Consider the following 24259-nt stretch of genomic DNA (forward strand, 5'->3'; position numbering starts at 1 on the left):
CCGTATTTCCTAACGGTCACTGGGGATGGCCGAAAGACAAAATCCGGGGGGGCACGAAAGGCAGTTCTCAACTGACTGCCCATTGCTTTCGCCCTTTCTCTAAACTCCCTGTACGGGTCACATCTCGCAGCTGGAACTTGGCCTTGCAGGACGCAGGTGAAATCTGTGTTGTGGCAAGCCTCCCGATGGTGCCCTCTGGGTCACAGGTTTATAGGGAGGGAAGACATCAGGGTCATCCCTTCATTATATTAACTTACTGGCTAAACACTGGATTCTGATTTTATGATGGGGACACTAATTTCATACATTTATTGGCATTGTCCAAAATATTTTATTTTTTTTAATGGAAAAAAGCCATTAATATTCGAATGAAAGAATCACATTAAAAAACTTAATATGTAAGAAACAGCCTCCAAGAACATTCAAGCAGCAGTCAGAGGGAGGGAAAAATACATCAACAGCCCATCAGTTTTCCTCAAAATATTACCTATTGATAGAATACAACCCAATTTCACTGGCTACAACAATTCATAGAATTTTTCATTGTTTTCTTGAGATGCAAAGTTCACTGTTGCAGTGTTTTCACATGACCAATTAAGTGCTACTTCTTCGTTAAAAAGGCCACCGGTAGACTCATCTGATTGTGAAGAATGTTCCTTCACTGCTGGGGAAATTTGCTCCCAAGAAAAGAAAACTGAAGTCTGTGCCAAGCCTCTCACAGCTCATCTCTTTCCAAATCATCCAGCTCCACGTCACTGAGGTCAATGTCGTCTTCCACGGGAAGCTGGAAAACAAAGCCAACGTGAGGTCCCTCAGGGGCTGGGGGGAGGCAGGGTGAGGGGCTCAGAGCACACGGGCTCACCACGGAGCAGTCATTTCTAGAGATGCCCCAGATTACAGAGCTCGTTCCTCCCTAACCCACCTCCTGCTTTTAACACTGCCTATTATTTCATAGCTGGAAAAGCTGAGAACTTGGGTGAAGTATGAATTCAACAAATTACCACCCCTTTAACACCAACAGCCATTTAGCTTGTCCTGAGGAAAAAGGGGCAGAAGTGTACTAGAATAAACGCTCATTTCAAAGCTATAATTTTGTGTTTCTCAGATACACAGTAAGTGAATTCCAGGTTAAATGTTCAGTTTCGGGGTGATAATCAGGAAAGAAACGTCATTACTGAAATTTATCTCGTCGTCTCTGTCAAGAATACCCAGGGCCCATTTCTGACAGCATGCTAAGGCTTACGTCTGGTGGAAAGGACTGGGCTTACAAACAGCAAAGATGCCCAGGGACAGGGAGAGTAAGAAGAGGCTGGACAAGCACCCCAATGACAAGTCCCGCAGGCACACGGCCCCCCGCCCCGGGGACTCACCTCGCCATCCTTGCCGTCCCAAGGCTCTCTGGCGCTGATGGCAGGGAAGGCCCCACCTCCTACAGGTGCTGTAGAGCCCCGCCCGAACGAGAGCTCCCTGTGGCAGAAATGACCAAAGCAAGCACAGCCGGATGAAGAAACCAAGTTTTAAAATGACGACTTGCCTACTAGGTTCCTGCAGAGGCATTTCTCACCTCTTGCTCCTGAACAGTATTATCTTTTCAAGCGAGAACAACAATGCAACCAGGCGTGGAATTACTCAGGTCTTGGCATCAGATAAAACCAGTTATCACCAATAATTAAGAAAAACTTACTTTGCTAAAATACAAATTAAGTACACAATAATTATCAAATTTGATGTAGAATACAGGTGCAACCCTGACAGTTCCATGAACTATTTACCTCCTCTGTGCTAAACAAACAACAAACCAGAAAAGGAAAACTAGTTGAAAAGAAATGTGAACAAACTCAAAGCTGGGGTTAGAACCTGTCGTTTCCAGTAAGTCCAAAGGCTCAGTCTTGTTACGTAATTATTACCCTCATACATTTCCTATGGTTTTTGACACTGGAATCAGCTGTTGAAAAAGGATGACATACTTCTAAGTAGAGCTGACCCCGGAACGACACGGGCTGAACTGTACGAGTCCATTTACACAGATTTTTTTACACTACAGTAATGTAAATGTATTTTCTCTGATTTTCTTAATTACATTTTCTTTTTTGGGGCTTACTTCATTGTAGGAATACAGTATATGATACATAAAACCTACAAAATATGTGTTAATCAACTACCAAGAGCTTATTATCAGCTCTACAGTAGTGAAGAGAGACAAGGTCTGGGTCGAAGAGGTTCACCTTTGTGAAAGTCATAGTTATGAGGAAGAGGCATTAACCAAAACAGTGCAGCGTCAATGCCTTGCATTTGGCCGGAAGGTGATTAAGTCAATTTTAGGATGAGCTGAAGAGCAGGACAGACAGAGAGCTCCGTACATTGGGTTTAGGAACCCTTAGTGTTGTTTGCACGTCGCTGCAGTCACTTCAGAAGTATGCTCGTTTTCACGTAACAACCTTCTAGAGCTAATGGCCAGAAATGGACGGGGTATTACGTGAGGTCAGGGGCACCAAGCGTGCTAGGGTGGGAATGGGTGAGAAAGGGCTCCTTCTAGCCCATGTGAGACTTTTATGAGAACCAGGAAGAGCTCAATGCCAATGGCACAAGATGGCAAGGTGGCCATCACTCTACAGAATCCTTCCACAGGAAAGAGAACATGGCTCTTACAGGAAGATGATTTAGAACTCAAACATCTAATTCTCCAGAATGCCAAATGCAAAATAATTCCATCTACTGCCTGGTCTATGTAAACCTAGTTTTGAACCCACAGCACCACAGAACTAAGCCACAAAATAGAAACAACTCAAGAAAGCAAGAAATTACCTGAGAAACTCATTAATGCCTTGCTCGCTAAAAGAACCTTTTAGAAGAGCAAATTTCATCTTGCGTGCATTAATGGCTGCCATGGCAGGGTATCCAAATCCTCCAATCCCCAACGCGTTTTCAAGTTCCGACTGGGCTCCAGCCTCGGTCCACAGCCACCTAGAAAAACAGGCTGGTTTTTAGGGTAAGGATCCCTTTCAAATTAGTTGAAATCTAATTAGCAGGTATTAAAAGATTACACTCCAAATATTTTATGGAATGAAATGGATATAGAAATAAAAAGGAAGTTTACAAAAATAATGTATTCTAGATGTGCTCTTAACTACAGTTCCTCTTATATTCCCTAAACTGTACCTCCAGAAGTACCCCCGATCGACAAAATTTTCCTCCCAGCCCCTGAAGTATTGTCCACTAAACCTGGTAAATCTTCTGTCTTTATTACCTGAAATCCTACTAATATCATTTGGGGGATTAGGCACGCTCTCTAGAAGCATCATAACTTCTTTGCAAAACTTACTGGTATGTCATTATTCAATACCTATGAACATGCTCAGCTGCATTTCCTTACTCAACTACTACAACGGTGAGGAATAACAGGTGCCAAAAGGCGCTGTTCTGTAGGCACACAACTCTGTGCTGAACTCAGCCAGGCGGTGCAGGGTCACCTGTCCTGAAAAGGGCAGGAGGGAGGCGGGACAGTGAGAGATACAGAGAAGGAGAAGCAAAAGGTTCAACAGGAGGCAGACATACTTTGTCTTAAAAATCTGCCTGTATCAGCCCTCACTTGGAAAAGGGTAAGAAAACACCCCTCTCCTTCTCTTTCTTTGGCCTCCAAAGCTGTGCCAGAGTCCAGTGAGGCGACTCAGGTTTTGCTTGCTAGCTGGGACCCCAACCACCACTTAAAATGACTGCTATGAGAAAAATGTACTCCGTGGCACAGATGAGTGTCTTAGAAATAAGAGACCTGCACTCCCTTCCTTCTAGATGGTAATTATTCATCTCCTAAACTTAAAAAATGCCAAAGAGAAACAGGGACACATCCTACAGAGAACAGAGTGGGAAGCAGAAACTTGAGGAGCACGACGCTCTCCCAGCCAAGTCATACTGAGATTGTAACTTACCCCCACATTTTCTTTTTGTATTTGTCCGCCAACTTCAGAAGAACGTCTAAGTAAGAATTTCTGCCAGCAGCTCCTAATTTAAACAGAGTGTTTTCAAGGTAAAGATAAAGGCGTCCGCCACACTCCTCAGCGAGAAAAGACCCACAGAGCAGGGAGAGCAGCGCACGGAAGGGCAAGGGGGCCTCTGCTCGGCGTACCGGTATCCAGAATGTGGGGCAGCACGGCCACGACACAGAGCTGGTGCTCCTCACACGTCTTCTTGGCGATGTCCTCACTGATGATCTGCGGGCCCAGAAGACAACTGGGTGGGTGGAAGGCCACTGACACAGAACCCAAAGGTCAGCTTGACAACCAACACTGGCATCGTCACATTCACTCAAGAGCAGAGCAGACCAAGCGACTCCTCCAGAATACGACGGCCTTATATGCGATTCGGCACCAGCGACAGCTCTGCTCTGTGCGCGACTTCTGCGACTGGTCCCAAAGCCCTCCCCTGGGGGCCCAGCGAGGAACCGGCGCGCACACCACACACACACACACACACACACACACACACACACACACACTCTCTCTCTCTCTCTCTCTCTCTCAAACCACAAAGGGTGTGGGTGCGGCCTGGCTCCGACACGGACTTGTTTAGCTAGACAGATATACACATATTATACATCTATGAGCGCTTGAGGCTCTCTGGGCCTCCGTTTCCTCATGTAAAATGGAGATGAAAGCAGTATTTACCTCTATGCATTCATGTGAGAACTGAGAGAAACAGACGGAAAAGCACCAGCACAATGCCTGTCACGTGCTTCTCCGCAAATAACAGCTATGACTTGGAGACCGAGGACAGCGTGACTGGATGCATTCTGTTTTTAAGCAGCCTGGTACACCTGTCCTCAGAGTGTAATTATTTTAGTACTAAAAGTTATGAAAAGCAGCAATTTATCAGACAGGTTTTCCCCACCTCAAAGTACAGTAACACTTTAAAGAGAGCGCCTTAAAAGGGAAAGAGCTCATCTGAAAGGACAAAACGAGTGTCACTGCCGCGTTAGTGCCCCTGCCATCAGACTGGATAAGTGCTTCTTATCTCGAGCGATGGAAGCGGTTTACCTCCAGCAGCTCAGGAGGGGGGGCATTCTCAGAAAACAAATCCAGGGCCCGGGAGACGATGTCAGATCGTGTCCGCCCCCCATCATAATCCACAGGAGACTCTCCCTTCTGAAATATCTTGATTGTAGGAAATCCCCTAATCTATTAAAAAAAAGGCAAGACAAAATCAAATTAACATTTAATAAGAAATAAAATAACCTTTATGCGTTCTAAAACTACCTTATAGGTAATTTAACATAACAATATCCCCGGCCTGCATCAGTGATCAGGGATGAGACACAAAGGTCTGTTAATCAGGCGGTTTTAACAGTCTGCCTACCAGGCACAGCCAAGTCTTATTCAAACCTTGCATTTATACTTAATACAACATATCTGCTCTAGAACAAATGGGACAACTTCAAAAGCAATGAGCGACTTGTAAAAGCCTGGGCAAGCTGAGGATTCACATTAAGCACACAGCAAAAATTGGATTAAAAAAAAAAAGTCTTGGGTTGAAGACTTAATAGTTTTAACAATCACGTAATTTAGTTTCATGACAAATGGCCAAACATCTCCCCTCCTATCACACAGGGAGGCTTAGAATACTGGATGAAGTAATAGTTGAAAATACGGTGTATCTCTCAAAGAAATGAGCCCTACAGACACACTCACCTCATATCGGCTGGCTAGAAGTTGGTTACCTGTGGCATCCACGGCTGCGAGCTTCACTTTTCCCTTCGTTTGCTCTTTCACCTCTGTAGCTGCAGCAGCCCATTCTGGCTCGAGGCTATAGAAAAATATTTGCACTTTAAAAGTATATTTTAACTCTTGGCATAAATACTTAAGCTGATGTGTGTATTTCTGCCCAGTCCAGTGAGATGTGGACACACGTTTTGCGTGTGTGGGGGGGGGGGGGGGGGGCGCACAAGTGATGCACCCTTCCACTTTCCCTTCCCGGGCCTTTGTGACTGCCCTCCCCAGATCGGGATGCTGGCTCCCTGCTCATCTCTGAAAACACGACAGAAGATACTCCTGGCTCTCATGCCAACGTGTAATAATCACGTAGAGTCCAGAGTTTTTCTGGAGATCTAAGTGATTACCTGGGTCTGGGGCAGCTTCTTCAAAACAAGCGAGGTGACTATACTGAAAGCACTGTGACTCGAAGAACATGGTAGAAAGCACTTACTTTTTGCAGTGTCCACACCAAGGAGCATAGAATTCAACCATCCAAACATCGTCACTGTCAAGGACATTCTTATCAAAGCTGTCGTCCGTCAGCTCAATCACATCCTTCTTGCTTGAACTCTCACTCCTACCCTGTCACGGGTGACATTAAATATTAAACTACCCATGGCCAGAAAGCACACTATTCCTGTTCTAAATAGTGGGACTAGTGACTTCTGAGGAGGCCAGATGAACAGGATGGGTGGCTGACTCCCTTTGGCATCAGCTGATCTAACCTCGTATTACTTTTTTAACTGAAAGTTCACTATCTACAACAGTAGTAATGACTTAAAAAACAAACTATCCTCTACAAGGAGTCCATATTCTGGCATCAGAACCATCACACACATTAAAAATGAACTTTATACAGCCTTACCTGCTTTCCAGAACTATATCCGCCACCCCTTCCCCCAAGGCGGTCCTTGACGAGCTGGCGCAGGGCACTGAGGGCAGCATCTACGATGGCTTCACCAGTTCTGCCACCTAGAGGAAGACAAAGGACAATCAGATGGACAGACGGCGGTGAGCTGTGTGCCTGAAGGACACTACCTAAATCTGTCAGCTTTATCGGATGTTTGAACACACCCAACAGTACACACGTGTATTTAACACAGGGCCAAGTTCTCCCTACAATGCATTTTGCATTAGACTTTTCACTGGGAAGACCAAATCCCCTTCTTGAGTTTTAGTTTATTAGCGTGAACAAGAATATCCTCCTGCTCACCTATTAATACCATCTACAAATGAGAGTAACTCACAAACATTTACCGAACATGCAACATGTACACAAATAAGAAACTTATCTAGTTAAGAAAGCAGAGAACATTTCTAAATACAAATTACCAATTGAGAAAAACAGAAGAAACTATTTTTACGATAACGGAGAGAAAAAAAAATGTGGACAAAGTAGGATATGAAATGCCTGAAGCCAAGTAACTGGAAAGCAATCCAGGCCTCTTTTTTTCTACCTTGCTTACAACAGTTGGGCTTTTTTAGGTTCTCTAGCTGAATTTAATCCTAATCTAAGAAGTAATAAACCCTGTAACTGAAACTCAATAATGACAACAGCCTTTGGAAATTTAACCAAAAACTATATACTCAAGAAAAAGTCAGGGGGCTATTAACTGATTCGGAAGTGTGCGGATAATATAGGCCATGAGGCTATCTTCAGAGTTTAAAGGCAAAACTCTAATAAAATCTCTGGAAAAATTCATATTTTTTTAAAAAAATAGTTTATCAAACTGCCAAGGAGGAGAGAAAAACGTCTGAGAACCCTTTCAGACCTGGTATTAGAAAGAAAATACAGTACAGCAACACTCAGAATATATTTGAATCGTGTCGTTCTGCGGCCTTGGCCGACACTTTCTAACACAGAAGGGCAAGCCCTGCACATAACAAAAGCCTTCTGTTCCTTCTCTAACTCTAGATGCCTTCATCCTCTGAACCAGCGCCCTTCCTCCAATCTATCTGGAAATATACCAGATTAAGAAATGTACTAGCAAGAAAGAGAGGGTTTTCTCACTCTAGACCAAAAGTTGGCGAACTCTTTGTGAAGCGCCAAACAGCAATTATTTTCAGCTGGGCAGGCCTTCCTATCAGTTGCAGCTACTCGATGCTGCCATTTTAGTGTGAAAGCCACTGCAGACAATATGTAAACAGCTGTGACTGTGTTCCAAAAAACTTTATTTACAAAAACAAACGGGCCCTTCCTCCTAATTTTTACCTACCTGCTCAAATTAAAATTCCAACCAGGGGAATGGAGTAGTTAGGAGAAGTTCTTACCCTGATAATCTTCTGGTCTGTTTTTGTTGGAGCCAAAAATCTTAATGGTAGGAAATCCCTGAACGCCGTACTGACCTCCTAGAGACTGATGTTTATCTGCATCAACTGCACCAACTTTTACAACATCCTGTGAAAACATAAAAGTATCATCTATTTTTCTTTCAACTGGAGCAGATTCCACAAAAACCCACCATTTGATTCTTGTAGACTCAGGGACAAGATAATAAAGGGCAGGGTTAGGTTGATAAACAGAATTAATGAAGGCTCTAGCCTGGAAAATCATTCCTACATGATTGAATGATGGGTGAACTGTATGTCAGCCCTAGAGGGAACTCTGCAGTTCCCAGAATTACCATGACGAAGAGTAATTATGTCACTAATCCGGAAAACTGAGTTAACAAAAACAGACAACGTAAAAATTAAATGTATATTATCCCTTTGCTCCCTACATGATTCTGGCACCAGAAGAAGGGTTCTGAGCTTAATATGCAAATTAACTTCCTATCCTACATTAAGCCCAGTTGCATACTTAATTATACATTCACAGGTGAATGTGGACATCTTAGAAACTTACTTTTAATGCAGTTGCTACTTTCTTCCATTCTGGTGTCAACCTCTGGCAGTGGCCACACCTTTTAGGAGATGAAAACACAAGGCAACAATTAATGTCTTTGATCCCCAATTCAAAAATACTCCCCCAGAGCGCCTGGGTGGCTCAGTCAGTTTAGCGTTTGCCTTCAGCTCAGTCATGATCTCAGGGTCTTGGGATCGAGTCCCGCATTGGGCCCCCTGCTCAGGGGGAGTCTGCTCCTCTCTCTCCCTCTGCCTGCCGCCCCCCCTGCTTGTGCTTGCTCTGTCAAATAAATAAAATCTTTAAAAAAAAAAAAAAATTCCACCAATAGTCTACTGAGTGACTTGCACAGGGGTGGGTGCTTGCAGGGAGTACGTGTGCTAATGAAACCTGATCGGTGACAGAAGGAACTTGCCATTTTAAGGGGCTTTACTATAATCCTTTTTCATATGCTAACTTAAAGTTTCCAAATTACTGTTTAATTAAATTATATTTAAAGAGTTTAAACTGTCATCTGTAACTCTATCCCTGGGTGGGAACTTTAGCATTTATTTGGTCAAGTGTACCTCAATGTGTGGTCTGAGTTCTATAAGGCTAGGCAAAATGCAGATTCTTGGGCCCCATGAACTCAGAACGCCTAGAGAAGGGGTTCAGGAACCCACATTTTAGTAAGATCAACTAGTGATCCTTAAGCCCATTAAGGTTTGATATTCCCTGATCTATCCAACCTCTTCTTTTTACAGATTAGGCCATCAGTATTAGAGCCTAAATCGCAATGCTCCTTGGCTCCCACAGCAGCATGTGGGGCTAAAAATGTACATGTAATCCCAAATTTGTTAGCCTAGCAAGCTGAAAAGTTCTCGATACCACAAGGTGGTGATAAAAGAGCAAGAGTGAGCAAGAGAGAGACAGAGACGAGAACACAAGGAAAAACAACTTTAATAATCTTTTAGTAAACAGTATTTGAAATAAATTATTGTGAAACATAATATATACAGATGGGTGCTTTTAAAAAGTTACATATAGGGGCACCTGGGTGGCTCAGTTCGCTAGGCGTCTGCCTTCAGCTCAGGTCATAGTCCCAGGGTTCTGGGATCGAGCCCCACATCGGGCTCCCTGCTCTGTGGGAAGCTTCCTTCTCCCTCTCCCACTCCCCCTACTTGTGTTCTCTCTGGTTGTCTGTCAAATAAATAAAATCCTTAAAAAAACAAAAAGTTATATATACACAAACCTGTTACGTTTATGCCATTTATCAAGGTTGCAGATGTTATACTGTTCATTTTCATGGCTGAATAACATCCATTGTATGAAGATACCATAACCAGTTTACCCATAGGTGATTAGTTGTGTTGTTTTTTTTTTAAAAAAAAAAACAACAAAGTAAAGTCTCCTAACTAGGCTTCTAAGGACCTAATGAGCAAATGCCATGTGCCAGGACCATGAGGGGCCCTTCATACAGGATTTCATTTCATCGGCACAACACTGAAGAGAGGCCTTGTTATCTTCATCTTACAGATGAGGGGACAGAGGTGGAGAAGTTAAGAAACCTGTCCACTATCACACAGTCGTCCGTGACAGAGCTGCTGGATAGGTCTGTGACTCCAGGTCCCACGTTTTTAATCACTACATATTATCACCTTCCACAGGGGCCTAAGCTTAATCCAATATTTTAAAAGTTAGGATCTTCTGAGAAATGTCCTGGAATGCTGCTTCTACATACTTCTATCTAGTATCTTTTGCTGTCTACGTGCTCCTACTTAGAAGTCCAGGAGTCAAAATTTTATAGGACTTTGTGCCTCTTTAATTTGGGTTTATACTATGAAAGGACTCAAATCAGAAATTGTCAGAGTGTATATTCCCTTCAATTTCGATATGAAGCATAGTAAAGACAGATCAAATGCCACGTAAATCTAAAGATAGCACACCTCTAACCCAAGGGTTCCTCACCTGCGGTCCACAGACCCCGAAGGTGTTGGTGGATAAAAATCCAGGGGCTCCAGGAACTTTTGATGGGGGGGAGAGGAACACCTCTATTTTGCTAACTTGCAATGGAAATGAAGTCTTTCCTTCAATGATGAACATTCACAACACACCAACTGTCACAAACAAAAACTCACAGCTACTCTTCGATCACTACCACAGCTCCTACACTTCTCTTCCAACCTCGTTTATGCTCATCACTACTTCACGATCATGGTGTCTAGGTGTTAGGGCTGCTGCTAGATCTTGCTATTTACTGTCCCAGTGAACAAGTACTAGATAACCACATCAAGATTTATTTTAATATTTTGATAATGTTATTTCGATATTTTAGGTTTCCTCTGCAACCCTATATGCTTTATTTTACACACAGAAAAGGAAAATCTTTATTCTGGAAAGAATTCAAAGCCTTCACCAAGCTGCCAAGTCCAAACACAAGAAGAGGAGAAAAACATCTGCTCTAATGAGACCGCCTGTTCCCCAGAACATTACGAAGCAAAACTGCCATGTAACAGTAACCGTTAACTACAGGGTCCAGATCCGGCCTTCTCAATGATGCTCTTTGGTTTCGTTTTGGAATGAGGTATATTCTCTTTATATCGTAGCTCCCCAAAACAATGTCAATTACCATAAATGATAAAAAAAAAAAAAATCTAACTTGTAAAAATTGCGTACAAAGGCATTCAACAATAGAACAATTTGTATAATTACTATTTGTACATTTACTAATACGAATGAACTAACCCATATAGAATGCTCGCTTGGATTTAACAAAAAGAGAAGCTTTAAAAAAAATAATAATAAAGGCACTCAGATGAATAGTATTCACAATGTGGCAACATACAAGTAGAGGGTTTTACCTTAATTTGCTACATTGAACGTTAAGTGACATAGTCCATGAGGGCTGGTAATGAGTTTCCAAAACTCAGTTTCATGGTCTTGCAAAGGAAAAAATTAAAGCAATACAGGAAAACCTTTCATCAAGCATATCCTACAATGCACCCCCTCAGGTAAAAGAATCTGTAAGAATTTCATTTACTACACCTACGTGAGTGCAGGGGGTGCAGCTCACACCTAAAAGTACTTCCTGAGGGGGGCGCCTGGGTGGCTCAGTCGTTAAGCGTCTGCCTTTGGCTCAGGTCATGATCCCGGGGTCCTGGGATTGAGCCCCGCATCGGGCTCCCTGCTCCGCGGGAAGCCTGTTTCTCCCTCTCCCACTCCCTCTGCTTGTGTTCCCTCTTTCGCTGTGTCTCTGTCAAATAAATAAATAAAATCTTTAAAAAAAAAAAAAAAAATACTTCCTGAGGTCATTTGCAGGACACAGCTGGCTGGGGCTCAGGCCTCCTCAGGGTACCCTCGGCCTGGCCTGCTAGATTACAGAAGTAACAGCCTTGTGCACATTTTGCAGTTTCCATTCATCTGTCTCTACACTTCTCTATTTGTTGGGTTTTTGTTTTGTTTGTCTTATATGCTTAACTACATCAACAATTAGTGCAATACTGTATTTTGACTCTATTTGTGCACCATTAATTTCAACGAAAACTGCATCTTTACCCCACAAGGGTTTTTGTTTTTTTTCCAGCAATGCATGTAAGGCAAGAGAAGAATTTTAAAATTAAACCAGTTTTTAATGACGTATTTCTGGAAGCAACTCTCTCCAAGACACAATGGAATCAATCACTAGTTCTTCCCTTTCCTGTGCCCAATATTCTTTCAGCATAAATGAGTTTCCCTTCCATCAAGCTCCTACCTACCTCATCATTGAGATATACCTTCTTAAAATTATAAGAAAGATTTTCTTTCTTCTTTTTTGCAGCAATCAGCTACTCCAACCATTCTTTTTCAGTGGACTCAATCTCCATGGCCTTTAACTCACACCACTTTGGGGAGTCTCCCACTTCCCTCTCTACTTCTTTTAAACAAGCAGTAAACTAGATAAACTAGATGACTAAATAAAATCATACTTTCATATAGTATTTTCCCTAATTTTATAAAGTACCATAAATAACCCACAACATGGCTTTATGCTTACCATGGAGCATAGAATTCTACAAGCCACAAGCTAGCACTTTGAATAACTTCTCGGTTGAAATTTGATGGAGTTAGTTCAATCACATCATCGCTGGAGGAATAGAGACCATTCGCTGCCAGGAAGAAGGTGCAGCTCATCAGACCTGCAGTAATGACACAAAGCACAGCATGAGCGAAAGGGTTCATGCCCTGGCAGCAAACTGGGCAACGGGAGTCTTCTTTAATTGCCCAATGTCCTCCCGGGTCAGGGCCCTTTGAATCCCCGGCCTCTTGCTGCTCTTGTAGCCCCTGGAATCTCACTCCCCCTGGTGCAGGGCACAGCAAGGACACAGAGGCCACACTCTGGCCTCTTGAGCTGCAACTGGGAAAAGATTTGCTTCATGCTTATGCATGAGCATCTTCATTCTTTACAGTCACCTTGTGAGGTAATACTACCATGGCCATTTTATGGGTGAGGACACTGAGAAGCTGGCAGACTACCCTGTGACCCTGGGCAATCTACACAGCATTTATTTCTTGTGTTTATGCAGTTGCAATATTAGAACACTACCTTTATTACTTTCTTCTGAAGGAAAAAATCAGTTGTTTCCTCCACTAAACTGGGACTCTATCAAGGGCAATAATTGCTTTTATAAATACTTTGATTTCTGCTAACACTATTCATGGCAATCAGTAGGCACTTACAATGCTGTTGGATGAGCTTACAAAGAATTTTCATGTAAATATTATAAAGCGAGGATGGAGTCTTGTCGAATTATTTTCTTTTTTTTAAAGATTTTATTTATTTATTTGACAGAGAGAGACACAGCGAGAGAGGGAACACAAGCAGGGGGAGTGGGAGAGGGAGAGGGAGAAGCAGGCTTCCCGCCGAGCAGGGAGCCCGATGCGGGGCTCGATCCCAGGACCCTGGGATCATGACCTGAGCCGAAGGCTGACACTTAATGACGAGCCACCCAGGCGCCCCTCTTGTCGTATTATTAATTGCACAGTTTAGCCACACTGTAGACCAAGTGCATTTTTCTTGGCTACTCTACGAACTGAAATGTAATTTTTAACAATTATATAGGAAAACAATTCTGAACTGATCTATGAATATTTTTGTTTTCTGAATTGGTAGTACTATCAAAATTCCACCTCCTCCTTTTAAATATATAATATAGGACTTCTTTGTTTTCCAGTTACATTGCATCTAATACCTCCAGAACAATACTTAATAATGGACTGTTCTTGACTTTAATATTTTCTCATTTGCTGGCTTTTGGGTTGGAACATAAACTTTACGGTATTAGAGAAATTCCTGTTACTTTCTTTTTAGCATCTATGAAGATGATCATATAATTTCTTTCTTTTCATCTACTAATGTAACAAACTGTGAAACTGACCCGTCCTCTAAGGCGTGTGTGCACATGCCATCTTAGTCGTATTTTCATATGCCTTGTAGACAGAATTTGGAAGATTTCAAATGGAGCTTTTTGAATAACCCGTTGGTAAATTTCTTCTGGAAGGCATATACACCAATGTTAACTGTTCTGCTGCTAAATCTTCCACCTTCTACTTACATAGCACTTTCAATTTTCAGATCACTCTCAAATACATTAGACCACTTGGTTTTTCACAGCATTACTAACTAGAGAGCAGGAATAATCCCTCTTTTGCAAATAAGGAAACAAAAGTACATCCAGTGACCCATCTGTGGTCTCTGACTTCTATTTCCAAGTTCTTCCCATTAAACCACTGTTGTCTTTTTAGTGCTCAGGATAAAATGGTTCAGTAGGTCATGGGCATGAACAAACAATGTAATTATATTGTTCAAGAATAGGGCATCTGAAGGCTGCCTGGCTGGCTCAGTCAGCAGAGCAAAGCATGCAACTTTCAACCTCAGGGACGTGAGTTCAAGCCCCACACTGGGCATGGAGACTACTTTAAAAAACAAAACAAAACAAAACCACTGCATCTGAATTATAGATACGGCTAATATTGTAGAACTTACGAAAATAGAACTGTGGACCTTACTAAGGGTGACATAAAAGGTTATCATGCAGGGGGTATGACCAGATTTGCTTTCTAGAGAGTTTTCTGGCTGCAATGTGGGAGAGCAGTGTCACCCAAACCCAGGGAAAGATGAAAAGGGCAACAGTAAGACACGCTACTGGGAGATCAAATAGGAGACTGAAAACTAACTGCTGTATTTAATGAGCGATCCCTGGGGCCCAGGACGGTTGTGGTGGAGTAGTGAAAATAAGCAGCAGCCAACCTGCAAAAGACTGGAGAGAGTAGGAGGGAACAAGTTGATGAAAACAACGGGTAACTCTTTAAAACAAGTCTTATTATAAAGAGCACAAGAGGGCAAGCAAATGTGGGGTAGAAGGAAGGTTTCTTTTTAAAGACGAGAGTGATCTGAGCATGAGGGAAAAAAATATGGGGAGCAGGAGAGGCTAAAGATAAAGTGGAGGAATAATGAAACAAAACGCCTGGAATTAGGAAGGGAGGGAACCAGAAGATTTCAAATGGAGCTTTTTGAGCTCCATTTGACAGGGGTAGCCGGGGACAGGATGACCTCCTTTTCCACTCCGAGAGGTGAGAAAGGGTACATGTGGATGGAGATCAGGCCATCCAAAATGGGGCTCTCTCGATGACTGCTGCTGTCCAATAGGGCAGCCTCTCGTCACATGCAACTGCCCCACCATGCACTGACGGTATAAAAAGCGCACTAAGGTTCGAGGACTTGGTAGGGGGAAAAGTATCTTGTTAGTATTTCTGATATTGATTACATGCTACAATGATATTTTATATACACTGGGGAAACAGATATTAAAATTAATTTCACCTATTTCTTTTTACCTTTTTAAACGAGGCTACTAGAATATTTAAAATTAGATATAAAGTTTGCATTCTTATCTCTACTGGATTGTGCTGCTCAATAATCTTTTTGTTGCTGCAGGGAAGGTTAAGTGAAGTTTGACATTTAATAAAGCAAGTAAATTAAGAATCCAAGAAGACAGAGTCCTAATTCGGAACACATTTAGAACTTAAGACTGGTCCTGGAAAATCCTCCATGGAGTTCTACTTTCTAAAGTTTATCATTTTTTATAAAATCAACATTAATTGATACTTGTTCAATACATTGAGCTCACTGTGGAATTTTTGAAAATGCAAAAGAAAACCCATCAACAGTTCCACTAGAATGGGCAATATTTTGGTGAATATTCTTACTGACATCTCTATGCAATTCAGAGGTCTAAAACTTTATTATTATATTTATATGCATGTGATCTTACTATACATTCCTTTCTGTAAACTTTTTTCACTCAGAATGAGTTACAGACATTTTCTATATAATTATGGATTCCTTATCACCCTCACCCCTATATAGCCATTCTTAATGGCTCTATCATGTTGCCAATCCACCCCTAACAGAATTTATTTCCAATCTGTCACTATTAACAGACTAATGCTGAAAATTCTTATACTTTCCTTCCCCCTCAAATAAATATAAATATTTCCTTAAGAGATGATCTTACAGGGAGGATGGGGGAATAGCTAATATTTTGATATATGTATCTGTCCAACTACTCTCCAGAAACTGACATGTTAACTATGAATAATGCTTAAATGACACTACATACCAGGTACTGTCTAAACAACTAAGATATATTAACTCATTTTAAGAACCGTATGTGGTGTGTATCATCATGCCCATTTTTAGACCAGGAAACGGAGCCACAGAAAGGGTAACTTGCCTAAGGCCACATCATTATAAAGAGATAGAACACGGTTATGCAATGCAAATTTTTAACCAAAGGCCTGGAGACTGCATTAGTATAATCCCAAGGAGGGTCATTAGGTAGATTGTGGCAGAATTGGTTTTTTTCCCTTCTCCTGTCAATCAGGGACAGCAGGCTGTTATAAGCAGGCTGGAGTCACCCAAGGGATGGACCATGATTTTTACCTCAGGAATGTGCTTCCTTTCCATACAAAGATGGTCATGACATCAGTATAACATGGGCTTGGGCTTTTTTCTTTTTTTTCTAGAATGTTGCTGGAGTTCTTATTTGTAAATTTTGCCTAATTCTCACAAGAGCCTCCCCTTTCTTATAAATGGCTCTCCAGTGGACATATCTTGATAATAAAGATTTGAGACCTAAATTCCTTAAAAGGCAGTATGACCTAGTAGGGCTAGAGAGAAATTGAATACTCAGAAAACAGATTAAAAGATGTATAAACGAAAGGAGCCAGTAACTACCCCCCATGAAAACCCTCAGGAAAACAAACAAAAAACCCTGGGCCACTTAAGATGATAAAGTAGGTCAATCTCCATTAATAATGTCCTGTTTCTGAAATTCACATCGCAGTGCCACTCACTGATAATGAGCACCAATGGGAAATTGGAACATCCGAGTGTCTAGAATCCATGTGAGCAGATGGTTTTGCCATCTGTGGCTCCCCATTATTCTTCCAGAGTAGTTAAGGATGGTACAAATCCGCATCAGCAACATCTCTGTCCCACACCTGCTAGCAAGAGTACATGATCCCAAAGCAGTCATCTAGAAACCAAGAGGGCTCCCAAAAATGGTTGACTACATGTATTCAAATAATGAGTTAATTGACAGAATCACAGACTTTCAGAGCCGAGTCTGAATTCACCCGAAGGAAACTAAATAGACACTGCAATCTTTTCCCCTCCTCTGTGATCTCTCTGCAGTCGTACAGCAAATATTTATATCTCGCTTACCCTCTTGAGACCTATATGAACTCATTCATCCTGACAACAACCCAGAGTGGGAGTACTAGCCCAGAGTGGTTAAGTAACTGGCTCCTGGTCACACAGCTAGTAAATGCGGGGGCGGGCTGGGGCTCTGGTCTGGACCCAGAGCGTTCCGGTAACGTCGGTAAGTGCGCCTGGGCTGGGTGGGACCGAGAAGAGCCAGAAAAGAGACGGGATCCTCCTCAACCTCACTCACTGTAGTTTCTAAAACAGACATTTACATAATTCATGGCAGTCTGCGTTCCACTTAGTTTCTGAAAGTTCAACCACATTTAAAGTGCTTTTGGAAGGCACCGTTCCCTATCTCAGGCAACTCCTCAGTCTAATTCCAGGGCTGGGTTTTTGATATTTCAGTTCTTCTCATTAGTGGAATTCCACAGAACAGGTGACGAGCCCGTGGCTGCGCCGCCCGCACGCCGGCGTGAGGACAGCGGGCCCAGAACAAGGGAGCACTGACCCTGACCCTCTCAGGTCGCCCGCGGCCCCAACCTCCGCCAGGAATCAAGGTACTCCGCGCGGCTCCCACGCAGCTCCCGGCCTCGGCTCCCGCCCGGCCCGCGGCCGTCGCCCCTCCGCCCTGGCTTCGCGCCCAGCCTCAGGGCTCCCCGTCCCCGCCGCGCCACGCTCCCTCGGGTGGGCTGCGGGAGCCCCGCCGACGTGCCTCTCCTCCGCACGCGCCCCGAATCCGGCAGGGCCCCGCACCCCCGCGCCGGCCGGGCCCGCCATCCCCCACCCCAGCACCGGCCAAGGCCGCACGCCCGCTCCGCCGGGAACTCCCGGACGGCCCCCCCGAGACGAGGAGGCCGGCGCCTACCCAGCACCAGGCGAGCCATGCCGAGCACCCGGGCCACCGTGTAGTCCCGCCGTCGCCTGAGCTCCGCGCGCCGCGCCCCCGTCGCCCCACGTCCCGCCCTTGGCCGGTGAGGCAGGCGCCGGGCGGCGCGGCGGGGACGGGCCGGAAGGCGCTCGCTAAACCGTGGCCGCGGCTCATTGGTCCTGGAGGGCTTCGCTCATTCGCATAGCCAATGGGAAGCGGCCGGGTAGAGGTTCCCGGTTTGATTTTTTTTATTGGGGGCGGAGCGAGCGGCGGAAGGAGGGACTTGCTGGGGGCGGGGCGGGCCAACCTCTCTTTTCCCCGTGGCGCTCGGATACCACCTCCCCGAACTTGGCGTTCAGCCCTTCTCCCTCCCGTAGAGTCCGGTGTTTGGTTCTTCTTATTTTAAGGGTCTTTATTCTCTCTTTCCCTCCCTGGCCTCTAACGAGCCCCTTTCCAGCCCTCACTCATCCCTTGCCCCCTCCGCTCCCCACCCCTTTTCCTCTTTGTCTCCAGGGAGGATAACTTTTTTTTAGGCCCTCAGTACATCTAGGACCTTATTAAATGCCATATTAATTTTTATTTTCTAATCTTTCTCGTCTACCGGACGAGTATTCAGACAAACGCTTGCTAAGCACGTACTGTATGTACCATAATTGAACACGTGATTTATTTTGTTGAATTACTTTAAAACTTTCCAAGTCCAGAGCACCTGACTACAAAACCTTTTCACTGATAGATCAGGTTCTTTGTGGAAGCCCGTTGGGCTTCAGCTTCAGAGCTCCTCAGTACAGGCTTTCCTTTCTTGCCCCGCGAGGGGCCTTAGCAATGCGATCAGAGGTCATGTGTTTTGCGAAATTTGCAAAAGTAAAATATTTTAAGCGTAGCAGGCTAAGATACGGCATCTTTCCACTCTGATTTCTCGTCCTGTGTTTGGAGTGAACTTGAGCGTTTTGGTTTTGTATTAGTATTGGTTTATTTCTCTGTAGAGCTTAATGCATAAGACAGCTCGGATTCTGGCCAAACATTTGGCATTTAGTGGAGTCCAGGAGTGGTGAGGGCCTGTAGCGCTTCCTGGAGGAAGTGGCACTAGAGCTGAGTCTGAAAGATTTGCTAGGGGAACAGGGAAAGTCATCCAGGCACAGGAAGCTAAGGGAGTGAAGAAGGCCCAGCGGGGTGAACTGACACCAAGCAGAGGAAGCTGGCAGCAAACGCCAAATAATGGGGCTGGTGCAGGGGAGGGTGGGAGGGTGAGGTGAGGTTGTGTGGCATCTTGAGATATCCAGATCCTTCGTGCACCTGGACCCTGTGGATCCCTGATTTTTGATTCTCCAAGATCTCTTTGGGTTTACTGATAACATTGTAAAATCAAAGATTTGGTGTATCAAGGTAATCAGTGGTGGCCTCTCAAACGGCCCTAAAATCTGGGTGGCCTACACCATAATGCTGTTTCTTGATCTCACTGGAAAGCAGCTTACCATGTGGTGACTCAGGGATTCTGGCTTCTCCCATCTTACCATGCCACCATCTTCTACAACATGCGCTCTCAGCATGGGAGGTATTACCCCTAAGGGGGCAAAATTGGTTCTTGGGAGAGGCTGGTGAAAAAATCTTAGATATTACAAGGGCTACAATACCTAAACAGATATACGGTCTATCTGTGTTTTTCAAATTTCATGGGAGAGAGGGATTTAGGAAAAAAAAAAATGTCTAAAAAGTCTCCTTAGGGGGATGATAATGGGAAAAAAAAAAAAAAAAAAAAGACCGGGATACACTGTTCTAGAACAGGACTGCCCAATGAAAATATAATGTCAGCCACGACCACATATAAAACTAAAAAAAATTTCTAGTAGCCGGGACGCCTGGGTGGCTCAGTTGGTTAGGCGTCTGCCTTCAGCTCAGGTCATGATCCCAGGGTCCTGGGATCAAGTCCCGAGTTGGGCTCCCTACTCAGCGGAGAACCTGCTTCTCCCTCTGCCTGCCTGCTCCCCATGCTTGTGCTCTCTCTCTCTCTGATGAATTCATAAAACCTTTGAAAAAAAATTTCTAGTAGCCACATGAAAAAAATAAAAAGAACATCTGAAGCTAATATAACACTGTATGTTAACCATACTGAAATTAAAAAAAAACAAAGAGATTAAATTTAATAATAGAGTTTAACCCCAAATATCCCAATGTTATCATTTCAACATATAATCATATAAACATGATTAATGAGCTATTTTCCTTTTTTTTTCATGCCAAGTCTTTGAAACTCAGAGTACATTTTATACTTATAGCACGTAGACTGGCCACATTTCAAGTGGTCAATAACCACATCTGGCTAGTGGCTACTCTATTGGACAGCACAGTTCTAGAACCTCCTTCGAGTGCTTGGTTGGTTCTTCTGCATTTGAGTGCCTGAAGAGCAAAGCGAGAACAAGCTAGCTATGCGTTGAAGGCCTCGTGTGTCCTGGAGGCTGTGGGGAGAACAGAAGAATATAGAGAACACAGATTCAGCCATCAGAAGATGGGTTTATCAGTATGTTTTGCTATAATTTAGAATATTCTGTCTCTTTTTAAAGGCTTAGATGTGTTCACTGTTCACTCATTCACTCATCCTGTCCTTCACTCATTCGCTTGACGAGTATTTACTGAATGCCCATTTATTTCAGGCATGGTGCTAGGTTCCGGGGGTTACTACGATGATTAATAGATGTTTCCGGCTTGTAGATGCTCAGAGTCCAATGGAGGAGGCAGGTCAGTAAAAAGCTACAGTGAAGGAATATACAGAAAGTTCCATGGGATCACATAGAAAGCAAGCAGTTTGCTCTGCTTGAGGGAGGCTGATGTTGAAGAGGCTTCCTGGGGTGGCAGGGAGACTGGAGGGGGTATTCCAGGCAAGGGCGGGCTTGTGAACAAAGGCACAGAAGTAGAAAAGCACGTGGTGTGCAGTGAATCTCAGGCAATCGTCAGTAGCGGAGCCGTTGAGACCAGTCTCAAAAGCTACACTAAGCCACAGAGACAGTGAACACAGAAGGTCACTTTTCTTTTAGCAATATCGGGTTTTAAGAACAAAAAATCAAAACATTTTACATGACTAGATTCCTTGAATTCTAGAACTTTGGGTGCATATTCGGTATTGCTCTTTAGGTGCTCGGTAAATAAGAATGGAGTGTTCCAGAGTTGGGTGACTAAGATTTGAGACAATTCCAGAAAGTTCCATTGGCCTTGGCCGGAAGCTGAGCCAATTAAGCCCCAGCACCGGGCTGTGGTTCCCGGAAAAGACTGAAGGGGCAACAATAATATTTTCTGAAGTACAGCAGGCTCCTCCTCAATGTCTTGATCACCAACCAGAAAAGAATAAACCAGAGGATTTAAGGAGGCAGAAAGGACAGTCCAGGACCTTGACTTTTTTTCCCCTAGGGCAATGAACAGAATTAGTAACTCAGATTTCCACCACATTTCATATAATAATAATAATAATAAATAACATATGATAACTTTGCATGTCCTTCCCCAGATTTTTTAAAGCAGGGTGGGGAGTGGAGATGTTGATGAATAAACTGGAAATTTCTTTTTCTTCTATTTTCCTATCATTTCCGCCCTCCCCCGTCTGGGTTACTGTGGTTGCTGCTTGTCTCCCCTTGTCCCTTACCCTGACTTCCTAAAGCACCCCTTCCACCCAGAAAGGAGAAGAGACAAAGGCAGATGGGGCTGAGTTAGAATGAGTATGTTGGGAGGATATTGTCATGGTCATTATATTTGCTCAGAAGTGAATGAAATGAAAGCCCTGAGGAAGGAACTAGATTATCACCTGACCCTGCCTCCCCTAACACCAGCAGAGGATTTTACCAGTCAGGGAGGGAGAAGTCAGTACTGCACCCCTGGCCCCCAGGAATTTCTATTGCAGCCCCTTTGCTTTTCCCCTTCTCAGCAATTGTGTTAGTTTCTCATGGCCGTTATAACAAGTTACCACTAACTTAGTGGCTTCAATGATGCAAATTTATTATCTCATGGTTCTGTAGGTTAGAAGCGCATCCCAGGTCTCACTGGGCTGCGGTCAGGGGTTTGTAGGAGCTGGGCTCCTTCCTGGAGGCTCTCCAAGAGCATCTGTTTCCTTGGCTTTCCGGCTCCTAGAGCTGCCTGCATTCCTTGCCCCGTGGCCCCTCCTCCATCTACAAAGCCACAGATTATGTCTGGCTGAGTCCTTTTCGTGTCCCATCTCTCTATTTTCTCTCTCCTGCTTCCCTCCTCCAATTTTAAGGGCCCATCCAAATAATTCAGGATAATCTCCCTCTTTTAAGGTCACTTGATCAGCGACCCTTCCTTCCATCTGCAAACCGGATTCCCCTTGGATATGTAATGTAGCACATTCCCCAGTGCCAGGGGTTGGGACATAAACAACTTCCGGGGCCCATTATCCAGTGGTGACACCCCCAAGGCACCCAGTGAATGAGTGAGTGAAGGAATGAAGGACCCTACGAGACAGGTATTACCATGACTCTTCTATACGTAAGACACGGCTCAGAGAGGTGAACAAACTCACCCAAGCTCACAGAGCCTTGGCTCTTAGAATCTGTAATAGTCAGGATGGGTGAGGTTATCCCACAGTAACACACAACGCCTCACCTCAGTGGCTCACACAATACAGGGTTCATCCTCCAGCGCTACCTGTCTCTCATGGGCTGGCTGCTGCTCTGCCCCACACCCACCTCGCTCAGAGACCCAAGCAATGGGACAGCCTCCGTGGGAACACTGCTGTTTTCGTGGCAGAGGGGAAGAGAGCCCCTGGCACAACCACACACAGGCTCTTGAGTCTTCTGCTTGGAGGTGGCACCCTCCCCTCCCCTCACACGTATTGAACCAACCAGAACACATGAGTTCCACTAGTGGGGACCGGCTTAGCCTGCTCGGGCTGTCATAACAAAATGCCGGAGACTGGGCTACTTAAACCACAGAAACTTATTGCCCCCCAGTTCTGGAGGCTGGAAGTCCATGATCACTGGGCCAGCAGGGTTGCTTTCTCCTGAGGCCTCTCTTTGACTTGTAGATGGCCACCTTCTCGTGTGTCCTCACGTGGGCTTTTGTCTATGTGAGCATCACTGATGTCTTTCCCTCTCCTGTGAGGACGCCAGTTGTCTTGGATTAGGGCCCCACCTATCTTGTTTAACCTTAATTATCTCCAACAAGGCCCTATATCCAAATTCAGTCACACTGGAGGTCAGGGCTTCACCATGTGACTTTTGAGGGGACACTAGTTGTGAAGAGCGATGTGTCGCTTCCTCTTGTGAAAGAACATCATGGGGGTGGGGAGTGGAACATTTGGCAGAAAATATATCCAATCCACCACCGATTCTAACCCAGCCTCTCCAACGCCAAAGTCCAACAAGGAGCCCTTCCTCAGGGCTCTCCTGCAGCGGATCATGCGCTCACTGAGGAGAGAGGCTAGGCTCCTTCCTCTTTGTACCCTCCCCGTGGCCCGGTTGCTGGCTGACACCTTGTCGCGCTCGGCGTCTTCCGCAGATGTGTGTACGTTATTATTTTATTAGGATGGTCATTAGCTCCCCTTGACAATAATGGCCACCACCAGGGAACGCCCACCCTGGGTCGGATGCCGTGTGGAGAGTTCACACGGACTCTTTCAGTGCAGCCAGTAGCAAACCTGTGATGAAGAACAGCTGGGTCCCAGTTCTCAGTCGTGGGACTGAATCAGGAAGGTTGAGTGACTTGCCTGAGGACACACAGGCGAGAAGAGGAGTAGAGATGCCCCTCCCAGGCCTGTCTGCCTCCAGGCCATGCTACCCTGCCTCTCCCCTGGGGCACCCCCTGCTCTAGGAGAGTCTGGTCGCCTGGGCACCGCCTCCATGGCCCGCCCCATCTGGTTCTCTGTGGTTCCCTGGCCTCATCCCTGGCTTCCCCACTCCTCCACTATCCTTGGCATCCCAGAACTCTCACACCTTCCTGACATTGTAGGTACCGCTGGCTCTGCTGGGGGCGTCCTTCCCCCTGCATTGTTGCTTGACTATTCTACATTTTCCTCCAAAGGAACTCAGCTCAGAAATTATTCTTCACTGCACACCCATTAGGATGGCTACGATTTT

General features: G+C 44.6%; 1 protein-coding gene across 1 annotated transcript; it reads right to left on the bottom strand.

Moving 5' to 3' along the window:
- Positions 1–307: 307 nt before the first annotated feature.
- PDIA6 (protein disulfide isomerase family A member 6) lies at positions 308–18291 on the bottom strand. Its single transcript, XM_021697767.1, has 13 exons — positions 18177–18291; positions 12599–12740; positions 8590–8647; positions 8016–8142; positions 6610–6716; positions 6196–6326; positions 5682–5796; positions 5031–5171; positions 4124–4208; positions 3927–3999; positions 2806–2964; positions 1371–1467; positions 308–784 (listed from the first exon to the last, which is right to left on the bottom strand). The coding sequence occupies exons 1-13, from the start codon at positions 18193–18195 to the stop codon at positions 716–718; spliced, it is 1323 nt and encodes a 440-aa protein (XP_021553442.1). The 5' UTR covers positions 18196–18291; the 3' UTR covers positions 308–715.
- Between the last annotated feature and the right edge of the window lie 5968 nt (positions 18292–24259).

The sequence above is a fragment of the Neomonachus schauinslandi genome, chromosome 10 (assembly GCF_002201575.2).
Source record: "Neomonachus schauinslandi chromosome 10, ASM220157v2, whole genome shotgun sequence".
NCBI classification, from domain to species: Eukaryota; Metazoa; Chordata; class Mammalia; order Carnivora; family Phocidae; genus Neomonachus; species Neomonachus schauinslandi.